Genomic DNA, 23161 nt, shown 5'->3' on the forward strand with positions numbered 1-23161 from the left:
TGGTTTCCCAAATCATAGTAGCGGGTTTGATACCATAATATTGAATTTTTATTCTCTCTAAAAAATTCAGAGTATTTACTTCAAAGGAAGGATGGATGTTTGGAATGGACTGTCAAGGGAGCGATTACTGTTAAGTAGGTCAGAAAACTCAAGAGTTAGCTGACTGTGTACCTGACCAAAAGATAGAGAGGTTTGAGAGATATTGTTAGCTTCTTCATTTCCTGAACAGTTTAAACAGCAGAATAGCTATCCTTCTGCATTCTAATGTAATTGATGACCATTTCTGGAGCCAAGTGCAGAACCTACCTGTAAAGAAAATAAGTGGAAATTTGATTTCCAACCAATTTTTCCAACTGATTACACTGGCTTTACCCATGACTAGGTACAACCGATTCCAAAATAATGTAGCCACAGTAATTGGCAGCAATGTAACATCGGCGACTGGGGACAACTTGAATGCACATTTTCTTGGTTTACATTCATAAACTTGGAGGTCGCAAAATACAACAGACTATTTCACTTCAATGGATGTAAACAAATTTGGTTCGAAGCAATTTCACTGCCCAGCTGGAACCTTTCCTATCTGAAAAAACTATTTCTTTTCTAAGGCAGTTGTCAAGTCTTTGGGCATAGTGTGTCAATGCATTAATGTGTTCCTGCATTTTTAATGTCCTCAGTGTCAAGGCAATATCGTCTAATGAAGTTTGGTTTCTGTTTAACTATGGCTTACACTGAACGTAAATGACTAACGAGAGTGGATTTTTCTTTTGGCTCTCACTATGCTTTGGATCACAGTTAATGAGAATGACTACCAAGAAAAAGAGTTTTGTCGTAATATATGTATTGCTCTCCAGACCAGTTAGCTGCTGTGACAGTAATATATACTTATAACCCACACAGGGTGCAGACTAACTGCAGCACCGGCTCCCTTTTAGTGTTGGAATCATGACCAAACTAATCAATTTGATCTTGAGGCACTCAGCCGTGGCAAGACTGTTGAATGGCCTGTCCAGTGTCGAGCTGTTTTCTACTGTAGACTGGGAGCCGTACTAAAACTGACAGAAGAGAGAGACAGACCAACAGACAGACTAATTACCTTTGTCTTTGTAGAACTGCGCACCAGATCAGGTAGTAACACACGCTGCTGAATGTTTTCTTTTGTGCATTTTTCCACAAACTCCTCTGGGCAATAATGACAGTTCTTGTTCTTAAAATACTGCAAGCTACAAATCCAGTAGCTATCATTTAGTTTAAAGCTATAGCCTGTGTCAATATGTAACTATGTATTTTTTTTTACTTAACAGGACCAGAAGTGGAATTTAATGTATCGGATGGCACTTCATATCAGCATATTAACAAAAAACAGAGGATCATTTGAGGTGTGAAGACATCAGTCTTAGAGAGATCCTGTTGTCTCCATGCATCCAGGAACATCCATCTAGCCTGGAGTTCTGTTTTCCTGTATATTCTGAGCTATATTCTGCCAAACACAAATGCTGACTGTGAACTATTTGTCGCTGTTTCTTTGGATTCTGTTTGATGAGGGTCTTTTAACACCTCTTGAATCACTGTCACCAAGGAGTTCAGCACACATAGGCAGTGACAACATAATTGAGCTGTCTGGAGATGGAATTCCTAAACTCCAACGTGTTAGGCGGGGCTGGATCTGGAACCAGTTCTTTGTACTGGAGGAATATATGGGGTCAGAACCGCAGTATGTGGGAAAGGTAAAACATTTTGCTGCTGGTTCAACATACTTTGTAACTCTATATATTTTCCTTATTTGACAGAATTATGCTTGTAACAAGTTTTTAAGCTCCTGCTTAAAGTAATATTTGATAAAATAGTTCTCATATTTGTTAAACATGAGTTTCAATATAGACTTTTAATTGATAGTTATTGCACCAAAAATATGAAACTTATTTGCATTACCTAATAGACATGTATTATGTGAGAAAGTGATTTTCAGATTTACTTCATGTGTTAGTTGTTTTATTTAGATATTAATTTGTATTTGATATGTTAATATTTCTTGGCCATCTGTTAGTTCAGTATTTTAAACACAGATATCTGACGTTTGAACCAAGTCTTTGCTGCACATATCTCCACTGTCAGGAAGTGTCACAATACATTAACATGGAGAGCAAACCTGAGAAAGTCAATTTTAAATGCCACATTTTGCTTTCATTTATTTACTTTCATTTCTGCTGCTTAATCAACAGCCTAAAATAAGAAGCTTGACTTTGAAGAAAACATTTATTCAAATCAGAATCATAATGTGACCCTGAAGCAGAAATTTTTAAATTCCATAGTGCTGTCAAACATAGTTGTGAGCTGAGCAATGTCCTGCTTGTTATTATAACGTTACATCTGGCTGATTTCCTTCAACTTATCTTTTTATCTAGTTGGACTGGTGCACTGACATAAGGGCAAAAACTGCTGCTTTTGCAGAGCAGCGCAGTCAGTGTCTGATAGAGAATGAAAGGTATAACTAATGATTCCTCCTATCGCATTAATCTGCCTTGCTCTCTTGAGATTTGGGACTGAAGGGCTGGATTTTTCTCTTCTTGCCAGATTTCCAGACAGCCGTAAAACATTGGCAGACTCTGGTAAATCACATGTACCCGATGTTTCACTTTTGGAGGCAAGTATATGCTGACAGAATAGTTATAGCTCAGAAGGAGGCCGTTTGGTCCATGATGTGTGTTCTGGCTCTCTACATGATGAATTCAATAATTTCCACTGGCCTCCCATCTCTCTGTAGCCCAACGCATGCTTCTTTGTCACACAATAATTGAATTTTCTCTTGAAAGCTTTGGTTGACCCTACCTTCACCACACTGTCAGGCATTGCAGATTCTAATCATGGGAGGAGTAAAATAAAAAGCTTTTCTTTGTGTCTCCATTGCTTCTTTTGCCAATTACCTTGAATTTGTGCCCTCTCCTTCTTGATCCTCCACCAATGGGAACACTTTCTCCCTGTCTATCCTATCCAGACCCCTTATAATTTTAAACACCTCAATCAAATCTCCTGTAAACTTTGTCATCTTGAAAAATTGTCCCAACTTCTCTAATCTGTCCACTTAACGCCAGTTCCTCATTGCTGGAAACATTTCCGTGAATCCTTGCTGCACCACGTCTAATGTATTCACATTTTCCTAAAGAGTAGTGCCCAGAACTGAACACTAGACTCTAGCGGGTGTATAATCCAGGCGGAGACAATGATGTGGGGGTCATGTCACCAGACGTGTAATCCAGTCCCATCACCAGGTTCACTAAGTTTGGCAGCATCTGTGAAGACAAATCAGAGTTAACACTTCGGGTCCAGTGACCCTACCTCAGAATGTTCTGAGGAAGGGTCACAGGACCCGAAACGTCAACTCTGATTTTTCTTCTCACATGCTGCCAGAACTGCTGAGCTTTTCCAGCAACTTCAATCTTTGTTCCTGATTTACAGCATCCACAGTTCTTTCAGTTTTTGTCAAGTTCACTAAGGTCCTTTAAGGGAGGAAACCTGCCATCCTTACTGCTCTGGCCTTCATTTGACTCCAAACACACAGTAACTTGGTTGCCCTTTAAATGGTTAAGCAAGCCACTCATACCAAGGGCAATTGGGGATGGACAACTAATACTGGTCAGTGATGTCCACATCCGATTAAAGAAGAAAACAAGTATTAGGTGAGGCCAACCCAGTTCCTTCTACAAACTTTATATAACTTCCTTGCTGTTGTACTCAGTGCCCCTACTTATAAAGCCTAGGATTCAGTATACTTTATTAACTGCTCTCTCAACCAGTCTTGCTATCTTCATGACTTAAGCACATTGACACTCAGGTCCCCGTGCTCCCGCACCCTCTTTACAGCTGTTCCAGTTCCTTATAAATATTGAAATTGTGCCCCAGACTTCAAGTTCAAGGTGATATGATCTCAGCTGATGGTAATATTGGGCAAGTGAAATTGTAGGTTACATATGGATTATATATGTTTGTTTTTGCAATTGATTAACATGGTTAACATTTTAAAAGGCTGCAGATGTTCTTTCACACGAGCATGTAAGTTCAATACACAACAGAAGAAAAATGAAACAAACATATAAATATACAGAAGAGAGTTAGGAAGATTTTAACATGGCATCCAAATAAAGTTTTAACCTGTTTCCCAATGCTATCATATATCCCAGAGAAATATAACTATTATCTCAGTTTTTTACATCTTTATTTAATTAATGCTTTCCTGTCCTCCTTTTACCAACCATTTACTATTTATCTATCTATTAGATTCACTTTGATGTCCACTGATGGCTTCTTCTCATACACTCTCTTTGCATCTCTGATTTGCTGTTGACTTTTGTTCTGGTTAGGATCATATTCTGTTTTGGTATTCATTCATGGATGAAGACATTGCTGGCTAGGTCAGCGTTTAATGCCCATTCCTAATTGCCCAAAGGACAGTTGAGAGTCAACCACATTGCTGTGGGTCTGGAGTCACGTGTAGGCCAGACCAGATAAGGACAGCAGTTTCCTTCCTTCAAGGATGTTAATGAACCGGATGAGTTTTTGTAACAATCGACAACAGATTCATGGTCATCATGAGAGTCTTAAATCCAGAATTTTACTGAGTTTCAATTCTACCACTCAAACCCAGGTCCCCAGAACTTTACCTGAGTTTCTGGAATAAAGGTTCAATGATAATACCACTAGGTCATTGCCTCCCGGAGTTTAGGAGAATTGGAGTACGGGGGCGAGGGAATCTTACAGAAACCTATAAACTTCCAACAGGTCAAGACAGGCATAAATGCAGGAAGTATATTCCTGATTACTGGAAAATCCAGAACGGGCAGTCATAATCTAAGCATAAGGGATAGACCATTTAAGACTGAGATAAGGAGAAATTTCTTCAACCAAAGAGCGGTGAGCCTATGGAATTCTCTGCAATTAAGGCCAAAACATTGAATGCTTTCAAGGGGTTAGATATAGTTCTTACAGCTAAATAGATCAAAGGGTATGAGGAGAGAGGTAGATGATCAACCATGATCATATAGAATGGTGGAGCAGGCTGAAGGGACCGAATGGCCTACTCCTGCTTCCTGTTTTCTAGTTTTCTATGTTAATATGCCCACCCATTCTTTTATCACATTTTTACCATTTAGATGCCTTTAGATGACCGTGGGATTACCTTTTCTGTTTGCTGATAGCTTAATTCTCACACCGTCTCCCTCCTTCTCTCAATTGGTTTTTCATTCACCTTCTGAACCTCCTATCTTCAGCCTGAGACCCGAATGTATTATAGACCTAACATTTGTCTTCAGGTTACACTTGTTAAATATAAATCTCTGCCTCTTTCATTTAGATTTGCTTTCCCCTTTGCCCTTTGAGGGAACGTAGCTTGATTGTCCCTGACCTTTCACCTTGCTGAAGGTAGTCCATTATACACTTTTGGCAGTAGATCATGGGGATTATGCTGAGATATAATGGAGTTGGCTCATCTTTCATTCAGAGGTGAGGCATTCTTGGGAACATTGCTTCCACATACTTATTCAAGCTGGAGGTAATTTTTTTGAATATGTATTACTAGCAGAGGAGCTTTGGCCATGATCAGTGTATGACTTGGGAAAATTATTCCCTCTCTGTTTAATCCATCTTTTGAAGAGTTATCTATAAAAGAAAGCCTCTAGTAATGACACAGTGAAGAAAAGAATTAACGACAAAACTGTGCTGCTGAAGGGCTCATTTTATTCTTCAAAACTTAATTTCCATGGAAATAGATTCTCTGACAGGCACGATTACCACCCAGGCTCGGCTGATCCTGGCACAAGAAACGCAAAGTGGCACCCGGTCAAGTGCATTTTGATGAAAATTGGAATGTTCTCCAGCAGTTGTTAATGAGAAGCCTTTCCCTTCTTCCACTTCACAAATGGCTTAACATGTCCATGAAAGGCAGGGAAGGGATCCATTGTCATTCAGATGTTTACAGCTCACCCATTAACTTCAGGGTCTTGACCTTCCTCAGTTATCATTGGCCAGTATTGGGAATTGTTCTTCTAATCTTCAATGTGTCGTCTCACCACAAGGAAAAGAAACTGTGGGTGAATTTATCCCCTCACTAGTATGGAGTGAGCAGTGATGAGAAAGGTGGAGAACACACACACAAAAAAATTGAATATTGGCGTCAAGAAAACAATGAATGATTTTCTAATCAAGCCTTAGAAAATGACTTCAGAATCTTACCATTGAGTGGTGAAGGCTGCCTTTTTCACTTGCATTTGTTTCTCCTTACAGCCCCAACCCCCTTCCAAATCTCCTCTCACATAGACAGTGTCAATTGCCAGCAGGTTGAGTAGAGGGGGTGCCTGTTTGCTGCAGCTTACCAATTGCTTATCCCAGCCAACATTTGAAGGCTTCTTTATGACAATGTCTCTGCATGCTCCCTGGCCACCGCCTTCTTTGATCTTCTATCCGCACAAGTCAGCATCAACAAACCACATTATCTCCGTCACATCATCATGGTTGCTGTCAGACCAAAGCACACATCACTTCAACCCTTCAACACTTTCTCCAGACCCCTAAAGGACACAAAGGACTCGTATGCTTCTTCCAGTTTACTTTTCATGCAAGATGCTCACACTAGATGCCTAGAAATGATCCATCTTCTGGCTGTTAGCTCACTTTCTTTACGTACACTCACTCAGTTATGGACTTCCATCCTCGGTGTGGGTCACATTGCTTTCTGAGCACACTGGGCCTTCAGTGCTAAGTTATATGCTGCCAAACTAGTGGCCTGCATTTTCTTTTTGTGCAGAGGGAGAGGTAGCTTGACATGCTGGCAAACACTGAACTGTCAAGGGGCAGACATGACACTGTATTGCATCAAGCTACATCAACTTCACATCTGCGCAGAAGTTAGCATTTTGCGTGGCAAACATAGTGCATGTGCTTTAAGCAAATCGCCACACATAAAACTCACAGGGCGCAATCCAATGTGGGGCTTGGGGGACACTGCGATCATTCAGAGAGTACCACCACCACAGACAGTCAAGGGGCTCATCCAATGACAGTGTAGGAGTTAGACCACAGTCAGTCCTGAAGGTGGAGTCTGGGGATTAGAGGTAGGTTAGTCTGGAGGGTTGCTGAGATGTCAGTATGGTGGCTGGGCCTGGTTTTCCTTCAGTGAGGCAATGGGAGGGGCTGAGGGTGACAGAAGTGGGTGGAGGAGGAATTAATGATGATGCAGGAGCAGGAGAGGCAGTGAGGTGCCTCCAGAGATTGAGTTAGAAGGGAAGAGGGAGGAAAAGGTTTGAATTTTGAGAGGAGTTGAGTTGATATGATGCGTGGAGTAGTGAGAATTGCAGTTGATGAGTGTTGGTAAGAGGTTTGTGCAGACACAATGTTAGAGTGAATTAAGGTGGTGAATTTAGAGTAAGTTATGTTGGTGGAGGTAGAGGAAGTAAAGTTGACAGAGGTAGAGTGAGTTAACAACAACTTCTGAGGAAGGGTTAACGGACCCGAAACATTAACTCTGTTTATTCCTTCACAGATGCTGCCAGACCTGCTGAGCTTTTCCAGCAACTTTGTTTTTTGTTCCTGATTTACAGCATCCGCGGTTCTTCCAGTTTTTTTTAAAAGAGTGTTAAGTTGGCAGAGTTAGAGTGAGTTAAGGTAGTGGAGTTAGAGTGAGTGATGATCCTGTGAGTGTGAGGTAGCAAAGAGAACATGGTGACACTAACCCTTGTGGATACAGAAGGTCATTGACCTTCTTCTGGCACTGCTGGACATCCCGCTTCAACCAGGACACAGCACTGACCCAGGGCAGTCTGGAGGCATGGCCCCCTGTGGAGGTCAGCTGGTAAAAGGATGGCCCTCCTTTCCACTGCCCCATCCCCCAGGTCCCTGTCCATGAGGCAAGGAGTTAGCTTCTACTTCCTCCGGGCCAAAACTTCACTGATCACAGTCAAACAGCGGAAGGTGAGGGGCGGTTTGTAGCTCCCACTGTCTGAGGTGCTGTGCTGCTGGGTTATATACATGGCATCAGTGGTGAGAACTCTGGATGGCCTACACAATGGCGATCCCCTCACCTCTCCAGTGGTCCCATTCCCTGAGAAACATGTCCAATAACCGAGGTGAAGAGTGGGAGACTGTGAGAAAACTCACTCCGAGCCACGACCAGCCAAGCACCAGAAATCTCATTCAACAAATCACTTGGACTGAAATTGAGAAAATTCCAACCTACCATTTGTTGTTTCATTGTTAAAGTCTAGAATGATGATAATGTGGGTGTAAAATACCTGGCAACATTTTTAGATCTGTTTTTCTGTCCTTTGCAACCTGTGGGTTTGATTTACATCATCGTTTTGCTGTTAGCAACAAGAGCCATAGGTTCTGAAATCTGACTGTGCCAGTTAATCATGGAGCCTGAATTCCTGCGAGGTGCAACTGAGCTGTGGGAGCACAGGGTCACCAAATTCCTTCCTGTATGTCTTCTTACATACATCAACAACGTGCACTTCTGCAGATCTTTAATATAACACAACATCCCAAGATGCTTCAAAGGAGAGTCATCAAGCAAATGGAAATATTAAGTTAAGATGCTAAAAGCAGATTCAGAGACATGGTTTTATTTAACATCACGAAGGGGAAGAATGGGAGCAGACAATGTTAGGGAGGGAATCCCAGAGACTGGAGACATGGGCCTGGTTGAAATCAAGGAGGCCCAGGAAACCAGAATCAGATCAGCACAGATAAAACAGATTGTTGGGCCTTTAACGACATCCAACAGAAACCTGACTTCACTATCCAATGTGCTGTGTTTGGAACAATGATGACGTGCATTTAACCAGCACCTTTAACAGAATAAAATAAAACACATTTCTCAGAGTATTATAACGTATGACACTGAGACATTGAACAGATGGCCAATAGCAGAGTCAAAGAGGTAGGTTTTAATCATAAACAAAAACAGAAATTTCTGGAAAAGCTCAACAGATCTGGCAGCATCTGTGGAGAGAAATCAGAGTTAATGCTTCAGGCCCAGTGACCCTTGCTCACAATTGGTTTTAATTATCTTTTTTTAAATGAGGGTAGAGAAAGAGAGGCTGAGGGAAACAATTCCAGACTTTAGGGTCCAGACAGCAGAAGGTACAGCCACCAGAGGTGGAACAATTAACTTCAGGGGTCCATGAAACGCCAGACTTTGAGATCAGAGGGTGGTAGGACAGGTGGACACTGCAAAGTTAATGCGGGAGCAAGGTGAATAAAGGGAGTTGGTGAGAATGTTAGTCTCAAATTATTCACTTCACTGTTTGTTAGCAGCACAACAGACAGCACAGAGTATTCTACCTACTGTTGTGTCTGTTCCATTCTGCAAAGTGCCAGCATTAAACATGCTTTCCTGCCAAGACTTTTCTTTTTACTTTCAACTCATTAATGAAGAAAATTCTTTAATATTCACTGGGGATTAATTTCCATCTGAACAATATTGATCAGCCAGTCATTGTAAACATCGTGCAAGTTTATTTTCCATTAACTCCAATAGATTGAAAATTGCAGGCAGTTCTTAGAACAGGTTGTTAATTCAACACCGACTGTGCTATCCTATCACTGAAAGTTAACATTGCCCCCTGTGAGAGGGCCTTCTATGCTTCAATTATCTTTGAACACCAGCATTTAAAACAGGTTACCTGAGGCAGAGTGCACAGTTCATTGTATCACAAAATTGTTTATGATGAAGACTCATGCTATTCACTGTGGAGCTGAAGATTTGATATTGTGACTTCAACGTTTCTGATTCAGGAAGTGAAGATTTTTGTTGCTAAAAAAAAAGCAGAAGAGACGATACAATCTTTATGTTGACAGTTGTTCAGAAATTGGAAACCTTGGCAAATGTGGTCCATCAAACTTTATTGTAAATATCGGATAATAATTGGGTGAGATAATTGGTGCCTGGACAGAGCTCTTATTAAACGTAAGACTTCTTTCTCTGGTTAGTACCACTAGTGAGATCTGAGGCTTATTCAGAATAAAAGCTGGTTATGAATTTCTTAGAAACAGCTGAAGACGAAAGGAAATTTGCCCATATATGGCCACTCATGTCAACAAAAGAAAACCGTGCAGTTAGAGTTTTGGATGTGTCAACGATTTATTGCAATCTTCCCTGGGAAAGTTAAGAAAGAAAATTCTGACAAGTTTACCACCATGCCCAGGGATTTGAGGAGTTCAGGCAATGAAGCCCTTATCTTCTGATCAGTGTTGCTATAGGTTTGAGTTCCCCTGCTACTTATAGAGTCATACAGCACAGAAACAGACCCTTTGGTCGAACCTGTCTGTGCCGACCATAACCCCAAACGAAACTGGAGCTGAATGGCCTGCTCATTCCCATTACTGGTCAGCTAATGGCACATTTTAAAAACAAGCCAAAAATTGCAATGGCAATAATTTGAGAAAATCCTCACTGTGATTCCAAATCAAAGTTTTGCCCTTTTGCTTTTCCTTTCCCTCACCAGTATTCGCTGTTCATACACAAAACCAACTCTGCAGACTTCAAACACCTCTGAAATATTAAAAATGCAACATCTTATTTATTCTGTAATTTACAAACTTGTAAAAATACGTTTTGAGGTTTCTTGGATTTTACATCTGCATTCTGGTAGTACAATCCCCTAAATGTGCAATCAATTTTAGAGACTGCAGTTTTAGCAATATAATAATGTGCACCTGTTCAAAAGCTATTACTCTAGCAGCCAATGTGACATCAACTGTTCTCAGCCCTCACCCTAAAGTCTTGCTAAATAATTCAAAGCTTATGGTATGTGTGGTAGATATATATTTTGAGTACTGTATTCTAGAAAAGCATTAATGTGCACGTTAAAGATGAGAGCAAAATTTATCAAATGCAGTGCCAAGATCAAACGGTACATCAACGACAGATTGCATTTCCACAAAGTTAATGTTCCCAGTGCTGTTTTATTTTTGTATTTTAGGGTGTTGGTATCAGAATTCATTTCACATTCTGCTGATATAAGATTGCAATTAATTATATATTAGTCAAATATAATGCAAGAACAGAAGCCTTGGTCATAATCTCATCACCCCAATCAGGAATACAGAAGGCATTAACATTCCCACTCATTCAGAAAAAACAAAAGAGAATTAAGCAAATCAAAATGAAACATGAAAATGCAGTGTCCGCTTTTGATTATAAAGACCGATGCTTTCCTTAATTGCTGTATCATAAATTAAAACACTGCCAAAGTTATCTGGTCAGATTTTGGCAGCAAGCTGTGCCTGTGTGTTGGGCAGGAATTAACGAGCATTCAAAGCCACTCCTCTCAGGCAGAGAACAAACAAACTCAGACGGCCACATCTTTCCGTTTTTCAAACATCTCTTGATATCTTTAACAGAGTATTATGACAAATCATTCATCTCAGATTTTGAGACTAAGGATTTCTTTTTTCTCAATGTTGTTTTGTCTGGCAGAAAACTTTCAGGATGTGCGATAAAATAAGTTTGAGGCAGTATCATTTGGTATGGCAAAATTTGCAGCGTGCATATTTCTTGGCAAAGAGAATACGGGGCTTCATTTCAAAAGGATTGGGTTTGAAAATTTGACAAGTTATGTTAAACATACATAAAACCCTGCTGAGACAGCACTTGGAAGACAATGTGCAGTTCTGATCTCCATTTTATGAGAGACAAAAGGGAAGGTGAGAAAAGGAATTAATGGATTCATACCAGATCTGAGAGTTTATCTCTTTCAGAAGTGATTGAAAAGGCTCAAGCTCTCTGAGCACTGACCTGTTGGCATGTTCAAGATTTTGAAAGGGATTTAGATGAGACGGTGGGTGGGACCTTATGAGTGACATTAGCAATGGTGAGAAATGTGGCCGAATAGGATAAGAATCCAGTGAGGTCTATCTCAAGATTGGGAACAACTCGCTGCATCTTTGAAATAAGTCTTGGGTGTTGAGGTAAGATGCAAGACTGTAGCGAATTGTGATTAAAGGGGATTATTACTGGTTAATGACCTTATTACCTGCACATTTTGCCTCAATAATACACAACTTCCTATCCGATCACACACAGTGCAAAAAATACTGGGTGCCAAAAATTCTTGAAATGGAAGCCAGAGCAGGTACCTGGTGCCTTCAGTTTGCTACTTGCTCCAAATTAGCTTCTGTGTTGGACACCGCGCACCAACATCTTCGGGCACAATCCATGGGCATCAACCACATGCCCCACATCCACAGACATTGGCATCCAACATTTGCCCAGCCCCTAAGAGCCCTCATGGCACATCTCTAATCCGCTTACAGGACACTCTGCCCTTCAATGCTGCCCCTCGGGCTGTCCTGCTAACTCTCACTGTAACGCTGCAGCAAGGACTCTGTGTGCTCAGGGACACACTCTCAGCTCAGGGACTACACCAAGCTGTATCTCCATGATCTTCCCTCAGTGTCAGAGCCCTCACTCACCCTGAGCCGACCCTGATTCTCACAGCATCCCTGCCTGGCCTTGTCTCTTTGTGCTGTGCCCCCTCAGCCAGAGATACCAGGCCCACAGTGCTGCTGTCCTTGCCCTGCTGTTTAGCACAGACACAAAGCCAGGAAGCTTGTCCTGGTTGTGAGCAGGCCCCAGTCAAGGGGAATAGCCATTGCTCAGGGGGTTCCTGCACTGTAAGTCAGGGGCAGCCTCAGGTACCAGTCCAGGGGCTTGGACACAGTCAGTCAGCTGCTCGGGACAGTTAGAGTCAGGATGCTCTCCTTGTAAGGAGTGAGGAGCTGAAAGTCAGGCAGGTCACCCCCGTCTGGACTCTTTCTGCCCCGTCTGGGGACTGTTTTCCTCCCGAAATGAGAGAAAGGTGGGTATTAATGGAGATGGAAGTGAGTGACACAGCTGTTACTGTTAGTGCGGTGGGGGGGGATGTGTCCTGAGTGAGTGAGTGAGTGGGCAACACAGAGGGCATGCAGGGTGAGTGGTGTTGGGGGTTGGGGTGGGTGAGGGTGAGGGAGGGAGGATGTTGTAGGTAATAGTGAGAGTGGCAGAGCATGAGCCTTGGTGGGAGGTGGGTACAGTATCAGAGACAGAGTGAGGGTGAGGTATCAGAGAGAAGATGGTGGCACTTACCCTGGGGGAGTGGAGAAGGTCATTGTCCTTCAGCCTACAGCACTGGGCTTTCCTCCAGACACTGAGACTGCACTGACCCAGGGGGTAACCTCAGACCAGGCTGGGCAGGGCCTGGTGTCCGAGCCCCCTCTGCTGGTCCAGGGGGAAGAGGAAGTCCCACCTCTGCACCCCCCCTCCCAGCAGGAGCTCCAGGTCCCTGCCTTCAAAGTGGGGCAGTGATTTCCCCCTGTCTGCAATGTCTGGGGTAAATGTCAGGAACGGTGCAGGGCAGCTCCATACTGACAGAGCCTGTCCGAGGGCACAGTGGGATTTTAAAGATGGCATTGGTGCACGGGATGCTGTGCATTCTGGGGTATCCTGGCACTGGCAAGTTGTCCCGGGATCAGTGTATGGTATAATTAGGCTGGAATTGCAAGGAGGTGGGAGGGGGTGTGGGAGGGCAGTAATGAGGCAGCTTTGGTATGACTTAACGAGAAAACTCGTTGGGCCCCACAGAGAGAAACCCTCAATGAAACTCGATGAAGCTGACACAACCAAAAAGAAGGTAAGATTCAGCTCAATATCTCCACTCCACTGAGACCCGAACCGCGGGGCCATAAATATGGGATCATCACTTATTTTAAACAAAAGAAAACAAAAATCCAACAAGAGTATTTGCGAGAATCAGAATGTGATGAGAATGTGGTACCACGGGAGTGGCTGAGGTAGAATGCCAAACTGCATTTTGGAGTAAGTCGGACACATGTCAATGAAAGAGGAGTAGAAAGAGATGTTACTGATGTGAGTTGAAGAAAGCTGAGGCTTTCGTAGAACACTAATACCAGCAGAGACATTTTAGTCTTGAGTGTATGAGCTGTAAGTAATTGGTAAGCCAAAAAGAAGATCAAGTAAATGATGAAAGTATGCTCGTCAGACACACTGCTGAAAGCATGGTAAATATATTAATTTTCTATACTACAGATGAACAATTTAGCTGTTTGCATCAATGCTGAAGTTCATTATGCCTCTGATTATCCTGGAGAGTTTCAGTGTAAAATTGGTGTGAGACTGAATTTGTGCTTTTCCTTTTGAATAAATCTCCAGGTAGCAGATTGATGCCAGGTTGACACTAAAACGTTTCTCTGTGTAATTTTCCTAAATTGCTTGCATGGCTTCTCACATGCAACCACTAAATTCCTCTGCTGCTCACTCCAATTGGTCAGATCCATGCACGTGGATTTCCTGGGTGATCCATGAATTTACAAACAATAGGCAAAAAATTATCTGATACACAACTGTGATCTCTTTCTTAGTGATTTTTAAAACTAAAATATATTTCTCACTGCTAAAACAGTTAGAAACTACTTACATTTAAAAAGAAACACAAATATTTTGAATGAACCAAACAATGCTACAAGATTTTGTTTTTTTAATGAAGCAATTACAAAAACTAAAACACAAACTGAAAAAAAAATTATTCAAAACTAGCAGTGTTCCAAACCTTACAATTTATTAGTCTGTAAGTTGGGTGATTATGCTTATGTCTTACTTCCTCCCAGAATTCTCTTCTGTGACATATTAATTGCAAAGATATTTACTTCTGTAGGGACCACTTCTAAATATGCCACAAATCTCAAGGGAATTTTCTTGAGCTCCATTTATTTTCAACGTGGAACTTTTATTTTCCTTCTCTTGACTGTGGAGGCCTCAGTATCTTGTTCTGTTATCTTCTTGAAACTTCCAATATAATTTGCTGATGATTCCCATTTGTACTAAAGACACAGTGAGGCCCATTGTAGATTCTCCCATGAGCTATGAACAGACAATCTTCCAGTTTCTGTTCCTCACAAGATTTCTATTGAGATTTCGCCTCATCTGACTTCCATGCAATAATGATGAAGATCGGGTTTTATACAGCTCAAGACACAGTTCTGTTTGTCATTTATCTTTGTTAATTTCTCGCAATGGGCACCAAACCACTCTGGATTGAAACTAAAAATAATTTTCTCAGCAAACTTCCAGGTAAATTGAAACCAGAAGACTTTCTTAAGCTCTATCTTTCATTCACGGCATGTGGGCATCTCTGTCAGGCCAGCAATTATTATACATCCCCCGAGGGCAGTTAAGTGTCAACCATATTGCTGTGGGTCTGGAGTCATGTGTCGACCAAACCAGGTAAGGATGGCAGCTTCCTTCCCTAAAGGTCATTAGTGAACCAGAAGGATTTTCCTGACAATCAACAATGGATTCATGGTCATCATTAGACTCTTAATGCCAGATTTATTTATTGAATTCAGATTCTATCATCTGTTATGGCAGGGTTTGAACCTAGGACCCCAGAACATTACTGGGATCTCTGGATTAATAGTCTAGCAATAATACCACTAGGGCCTTCACCATCTATCTCTATGACAATGTAGCCTGCCTTTAAAGTGATCTTGAGTTTAATTAACCGCTATTTAAAATATCCTCTTTGACCTGATGTAGTAAATGAATTTACAACCTTTCAAGAATCACTGAATGCTTCTTGATTAATTTAGTTCAAACTACCAAAACAAAAACATCTCTCTAGACCGCAATTTCTGCAAGGATTGTGGATATCATGTCTCTAGTTCTTTAGCTCAGTAGGCCCACCTGATATTTTATAATCTTGTCTTTCTAGCAGTTAACTTCTTAGATCTCGGTGGCCACAATCATTTGATGCGATGATATTTTTTGCATTTATTTTTACAGATCACTGTAAATAAATCACTGCTGCAATAATTTTTTTTCATTCATGGAATTTGGATGTTGCTGGCTGGTTCACTATTTATTGCCAATCCTTAGCTCCCCAAGGGATAGAGATAGAGTCTACGACACTGCTGTTGGTCTGGAGTCACATGTAGGTCATACTGGGTAAGGATGGCAGTTTTTTTCCCTGAAGCACATGAGTGAACCAGATGGGTTTCTCTCACAATCGACCCTAATTGCCATTAGGTCAGAATTTTAATTCCAGATTGTTCTCTGCATATAGGTGCAGAAAGCAAATAAATATGGGACATTTCATACATTGGTGCGATCCAGGAAATTTGGAGGTTTTCTCAAAGTCTAGCTGTGATGAGGAACAATGCAAGCATCTCAAAACCAGTGATTCTGATGGTCTAATGACAACTTTTGATCCCAGTTCATAATATATTCAATCATAATGTTAAGAGACTTCTAATATGAGGCTTAAAAATCGATGTAAGAGACAGAGATGTGCTTTATTAACTTATTTGTGCAATTCTCATAGATGAATATATGTTGCTGTTATTTGCAACAGCTGACAAGGACGCAGTCTGGTAAATGTTATTAAAATCCCAGAATTAATTTCTTGCATTTTTTATTGACTAGGATCTCATTAATAATTTTAACTGCGCATTTTGTTTGTCAAATAGCCTAAGCTTTGTGCATTCAATTAAAATTTAGCTGCATAGACCATATTTTTTCTTGTGATGTATGAAGTCAGCTTCATGGTGTTCTAAGGTTTTATTTAAAGTTATCACCAAACTGAGTTCATAGCTCAAGCTACTTGTTGTTTTCCATGTCCATTTTGGCAAAGCTGCTCTCCAGAAACTAGCAGTGATTGGCAGTGTGTGATATGGAAATTTCTGAAAATTATCAATGTCTCTAGTTAAACTAACTTGAAATCTAAGACCCTGAGCTTGGGAAATGGGTGGCAATAATCTGGCCTACATGGAGAAGGGGGAAGTATTGCAGGTTGCACTGGAGAAGTCGGTGAACCAATAATTGAAGAGATATGGGTCCTACTCTTCGTGGGGGGTCTAAAGGACTCCGGATTTGGACAGTGCCGAAATGAGGTCTCACATGGCAGCTGCTAGACCCTCAACATTAAGTTCTAAGACTCAGACTTCCTGTCCTCTTACTATGAAGCTAAAGGCTTGCTCAATGTCTAGATGAGAGGTTCTGGACAGACTGGGATTCCTCTTTTGGCTGCTGGTAGGATAACCTGCTTCCACAGGGAGATCCTGAGGTTTGGGAGATTCGGAGAGTGAGAACGCAGACCCATTGCCCATGCTGAGCAAAATCTCCCAGTGCATCTCCTTTGAATGAAGCACTGGAAAATGGGAAGTTGCTAAGACGTTCCTTGTGATAAATCCCATCTGTAGAGTGAGAGACTTTGAATTCCCACTGTGAGAGTGGTTCTATCTAAACAGCTTCAAGACGAACCAAGGCTCCTGTACAGCAACCTCCACCTCTGGGATCTCATTACAAACCCTGTGTACACTTGTGGAGGGACACAGACACTGCTACATATTACCAAGGAAGGTCCCCTCTACAAATCAGACAAATCACCTTCAATTCAACATTTGGCCTCAGGGATTTGCATTCATTGAATAAAATAATAAAATAAAAGAAATTTGGTTGTCACTTTACTACTGTCTGAAATAGCTGAGGGAGCTGATCAATTTCAAGAGCAATTAGGGGATAGACAACAAATGCCGGCCTTGTCAGTGACTCCAATGTCCCACACACTAACAAATCCTTACCTCTGTGTCAGGATACTGGGTTTCAAGTCCTACCTGGTTGACAGGTATGCAATAACATCTCTGAACAGATTGATTGAGGGATAAAAGAAACATGCAAGAACACAAAAAAAAACATATGAGCCATATACAGGCCGCAGTGATAGTAACTATTGTACTCGATGGAGTTTAGAAGGATGTGGGGAGATCTAATTGAAATGTACAGAATACTGAGAGAAAGGGATAGAGTGCACATTGAGAAGATGTCTCCAATAGTAAGACAGACTAGGACCCAGGGGCACAGCCTCAGAGTGAAGGAATGACCTGTTAGAACTGAGATGAGGAGAAATTTCTTCAGCCAGAGGGTTATTAACCTGTGCAACTCATTGACATAGAGAGCTGTGGAGGCCAAGTCATTGAATGTATTGAAGATAGAGATAGACACGTTCTTGATTAGTAAGGGGATCAAGGATTATCAGGACAAAGGAGGAGAATGCAATTAAGAAGCATATCACCCATAATTAAATGGTGGAGCAGACTCAATGGGCTGAATGCCCTACATCTGCTCCGACATCTGATGGTCTTACCCAGCAATGAATGGAGCACTTACCTTGCAGGAAGCCCAAAGAGTAAACTCTGCTGGGGATGTTTGCAGTCTCCAGGGTATGAAGTGGATTTTTCCTTATTCTAAAGCAATGAGTGCCTGATGGATGGTCCGACACTGGGACATGGTGCAGGCGAGGGATTGATAAAAGGGAGGAACAACAGTTAACACTGATTTTGACTTTTACTATTTTTACAACATGACAATTACACACCACAAGAACCAATTAGAGTCATAGAGATGTACAACATGGAAACAGATCCTTCGGTCCAACTAGTCCATGCCGACCAGATATCCTAAATTAATCTAGTCCCATTTGCCAGCATTTGGCCCATATCCCTCTAAACCCTTCCTATTCATATACCCATCCAGATGCCTTTTAAATGTTGTAATTTTACCAACCTCCATCATTTCTTCTGGCAGCTCATTCCAAACATGCACCACCCTCTGTGTGATAAGGTCCCTTTCATTTCTTTCCCCTCTCACCTTAAATCTGTGCCCTCTAGCTTTGGACTCCCCTATCCTGGGGAAAAGACCTTACCTCTTCACTCTATCCATGCCCTCATGATTTTATAAATCTCTCTAAGGTCACCCCTCAGCCTCCGTTGTTCCAAGGAAAATAGCCCAGTCTATTCAGCCTCTCCCCATAGCTCAAACACTCCAACCCTGGCAACATCTTTGTAAATCTTTTCTGAACCCTTTCAAATTTCACAACATTCTTCCTGTAGCAGGGCAATCACAATTGCACGCAGTATTCCAATAGTGGCCTAACCAATGTCCTGCAACATGACCTCCCAACTCCTATACTCAATGCACTGTCCAATAAAGGCAAACATACCAAACACCTTCTTCACTATCCTATCTACCTGCAACACCATTTTCAAGGAAATATGAAACTGCACTCCAAGGTCTCTTTGTTCAGCAGCACTCCCCAGAACTTTACCATTAAGTGTATAAGTCCTGCCCTGATTTGCCTTTCCAAAATGCAGCACCTCACATTTATCTAAATTAAAATCCATCTGCTACACCTCGGCTCATTGGACCATCTGATCAAGATCCCATTTAACTCTGAGGTAACCTTCTTTGCTGTCCACTACACCTCCAATTTTAGTGTCATCTGCAAATTTACTAACCGTACCTCCTATGTTCACATCAAAATCATTTGTCGAAATGACAAAAAGTAGTGGATCCATTGTTTTAAAACACAAGGATTTATGCTAAAACACTAAATTGTTAACTCATACATTGTTCCAACAGAACATGAAGATTTGAAAATGCATCTGTCATCTCATATTCATGGTCTAATTCTGCGAATCTCTTCACTTCAGGAATATTTGCGCTAATTTTGTTTTTTAATTGTTCTTACAGATTGTGAGAACTGGTCAATCATATAAATTTGATTTAGAACTTATTAATCTCAGATAGAACATACAGAGATATCTGTCATTTTCCACAAATTTATAGTCTTCAGGCAAAAAAATAACATCTGAACTTAAGAAAGTTTAAACTTTTCTTTGAACAGTTGCATTTCTTGCAGTTTAAGTTTGATTTTTAACCGGTTCCCTTTGGTAACCTGTGATTTCTATCTATTGGTCTAGCTACATTCTGACCTGGACAATGGTGATGGTTCTGTGACCTATACTCTGTTAGGCCAAGGAGCTGGCTCGATCTTCACCATTGATGAGATTACAGGGGATATTCATGCAATAAAGAGCCTGGATCGTGAAGAAAAATCTTATTATGTTCTGCGTGCACAGGCTGTGGATACAGAAACCGGAAGACCTGTGGAACCTGAATCGGAGTTTATCATTAAGGTTCAGGATATCAATGACAATGAGCCGAAGTTTCTGGATGGACCTTATGTTGCTGATGTCCCAGAAATGTCTCCTGCTGGTAAGTAGAACGTAATTGGGGTCATGAGATTTCGCTGCTGATGTTGCTTAATGTTGCTTTCTGTCCCCAACTTCATATCATTGCTTTCAATTATCCAAAACTTAGCTATGGAGAAAACTGAAAAATTAAAAATTACTATCTCCAAATTAAAAATGAATACTTTTTGTTGGTTAACAACAGTGCTGGGCTTTCAAGTTGGAGCCAGTGCAATCTAGGTATTCACCTGCTTAGTTGTTTTTCTCGTTAAGATGTCCAAAGCACAGGAGATGCTCAAAATTCCAAGACTAAACATTGCCCAAGTACTCCCCTGTGCTAGATGGTCATACTGGGAGTGACTGCAGCCATAAAGGCAGTGGTGGCACAGTTTGTCCTGTGTTCTCGTATCAAGGAGTTCAAAGTGTGGGCAGATTTAGAAAGTACCCACCAGGAGATACATATGGAACATGCCTTTGTCGTTTTCTTATGTAGCTCACCTTTTCCAGTGACGAGCTGTGTTGGGTTGTCTGAGCAATATGGGTTGCCGTTTGAGAAGGCACCACCCCATCCTACTATCCATCCTTTCAGATTCCCCACTTTAGTAACAAGATCGTAAGTCAGCCACGGATTCCCAAAATGACTCCTTGATTGTTCTAATCTGAATTTTTAATTTTACTCTAATTGGGAAAAGTTGGTGAAATTACAATGGTGGGGTGATTTGGTCTTTGTTACGGGTATGGAATGGGCACAATGGAGAATGGGCAGCATCTTCTAAACTGCATTCTGTTTCTTTTTCTACCAATACACTGCGGTGAGCACATATTGAGTATTATTGGCAAGTCCAATTTCACCTTCAATCATCATAGCCAAGCTTTTTCTTTCATTGAGGTGGAAGGTGAAACAATTTGTCGAAGCTGGATGTTCTTGTCAAGTCAGAGAGAGGATCAGTTTGTACTTTTTCTATCATCGCTCCTGTTTTATTGCTTGTGGATAATTTTCTACCAATTACAGTGCTTTCACAGCCAGGAAAACCAGCTGCTAATAACTAGATTGAACAACAGTTCATCAGATGTCTTGTGACTGTCAATTGATAGCAGCATTACTAATACTTAACAAAGTACAATATCATGCAGTGAATGGATTTCAGAGCAATTGAGAGACACCAGGATCTGCAAGCACGCAATGACTGGGTGGTCTAAAGTATTAATAATATCCTTTGATCTCTGATACTCAGATTGAAACTTATTCTGTATTGATAAAGATCTCCTTATTTTCTGCTGGCTGGACTTGGCCTCAGCAAGATTAGATTTTGGCAATCTCAATCCAATTCTAGTTATTGTAAATGCATAGCATAAAAACTATTTCAGCTGTGAATTGGAGCCAGAGAACAGGATGTGCTTTTCAGTTACCCAGTAAATATTGCACAGCAGGAGCGCAGCCCTCGTGTTAAATTTAAAGCACATTCTTCAACGAGAGATAGTTTCTCTTTCGATCTAATTTATGTCAAAGGTTACCTGGGCCTGAAAAGCAAAAACATTCTTTATTTCAGAATCCAGTGACCCTTAAATTCCAAGTTACAACAGTCAACCCGATAAACTAACCTGCACATCTTGTACAGAGTTTAACATTCTGTACTCTGAGACCATCTGATTGTTTCTTTTATCAGCTAATTATTGCACCTAATTGGCTTTTTCATCCCAAGAGTCTTAAGGGTCAAGTTATCACTCAGGCACATCCATTGCACATTCAGTGGGATTCATCATCACACCTCATGAAGGGTGGTACTGCGCAATATTACACTCAATCAGAGAAAGCATTAAGGGGAATGAAGGTGGACCCCACTGGAAAAGGGCAGATGGGTCAAGAGGAGGATGGGCCAAGGCACCACCTCCCCCCAGGAGAAGGCAATGCTTGGGACCTGTGAAAATGTGCAGAAGGTGAGCACTCAAAAGGTGGCAGTACTAAACGGCCCAGTAAACCAAGCAGCCCACACCTGAGAGATTGAGTACTCACTCGTTGATCCTACAACAGCTGTTGGGGTCATTCTTGGAGAGTGTCAGTGTAACTGCTCAGAATATAGCCCACACATTGCTAAGAGGGCTATTGTGGCGCAATTGGAATATCCCTACCTCATAACTAGAGGGTACAGGTTCATGTCCAACCTGGTAGAGATTTATGTTGTAACATATTCAAACAGGTTGAGTTAAAAATATCTTTCTGGGACTCTTGTAGTGCAGTGATACTGTCCCTACGTCTGAGCTGGGAGGTCAGATTCAAGTCCCGCCTGTTCCAGAAATGCGGCATAACATCTCTGAACAGGTTGATTAGAAATATCTGAAACATCTCTCATGGTGTAGTACAAATGCCCCTATCTTTGAGCCTGAAGGCCTGAGTTCAAATCCCTCTTCCCTCTCTTTCTCTCTCCCTCTATCTTGAAATGTCAAATAGCATTTTTGACAGGCTGATTGGAAATTATCTACACACTGCTGAACATTCACAAGGATAAAAGACTGAAGCATGTTTCAATGGTTCATTTACCATAGATCACAGCTTATTAGGCAATCCAATGTGTAAGTCAACCCCAGTTTTCTGCTTTTGAAAGTTTTACTTTTGCATATACTTGATGTTGAAGTGGATGAAATGCTCTTGAACTTCGATATGTCCAGAAACTAAATTATCAAGTTGAAATGTTTAGCCACAGGGCCTGAGACCACACGGTTCATGGTGGTACTAGACACCATAGCCAATGGAAGTTAATATTGAAGACTAATGGTTATTTTCACATGTAAGATCTGCTAAAACTCATGGTTGTTGTGCAAATACTTGATAATGGATGAATGTATAAGGAAAGAGTGAAGTTATGGATTAATATAGTGTTAAACAGGGATCCCAGTTGCCCACATGAAGAATGCAGCTGAGACTGGGATATATTCGGATCCCATATAATCAATGAGATCAAAAAGCTCATTCAAGGAAACAGCAACTGCATTGCAGTTGTAACCGATGTGGGGGTTGTGCTATCTAATATCCACGGGAAGCATGTATCAGCAACAAGCCATTTAAGGATCACATTCAAATTGGATGAAGTTG

General features: G+C 41.3%; 1 protein-coding gene across 1 annotated transcript in view; it reads left to right on the forward strand.

Moving 5' to 3' along the window:
• The first annotated feature begins 1493 nt into the window (after window positions 1–1493).
• LOC109917775 (cadherin-12-like) overlaps window positions 1494–23161 on the forward strand; it is a 200075-nt gene continuing 178407 nt past the window's right edge. Inside the window, exons 1-2 of the mRNA XM_048609263.1 lie at window positions 1494–1727; window positions 19801–20095. Of these exons, the coding sequence (XP_048465220.1) occupies window positions 1494–1727; window positions 19801–20095 (529 nt within the window). The remainder of the gene's footprint in view (window positions 1728–19800; window positions 20096–23161) is intronic.

This window comes from Rhincodon typus, chromosome 2, assembly GCF_021869965.1.
Source record: "Rhincodon typus isolate 14 chromosome 2, sRhiTyp1.1, whole genome shotgun sequence".
Lineage (NCBI taxonomy): Eukaryota > Metazoa > Chordata > Chondrichthyes > Orectolobiformes > Rhincodontidae > Rhincodon > Rhincodon typus.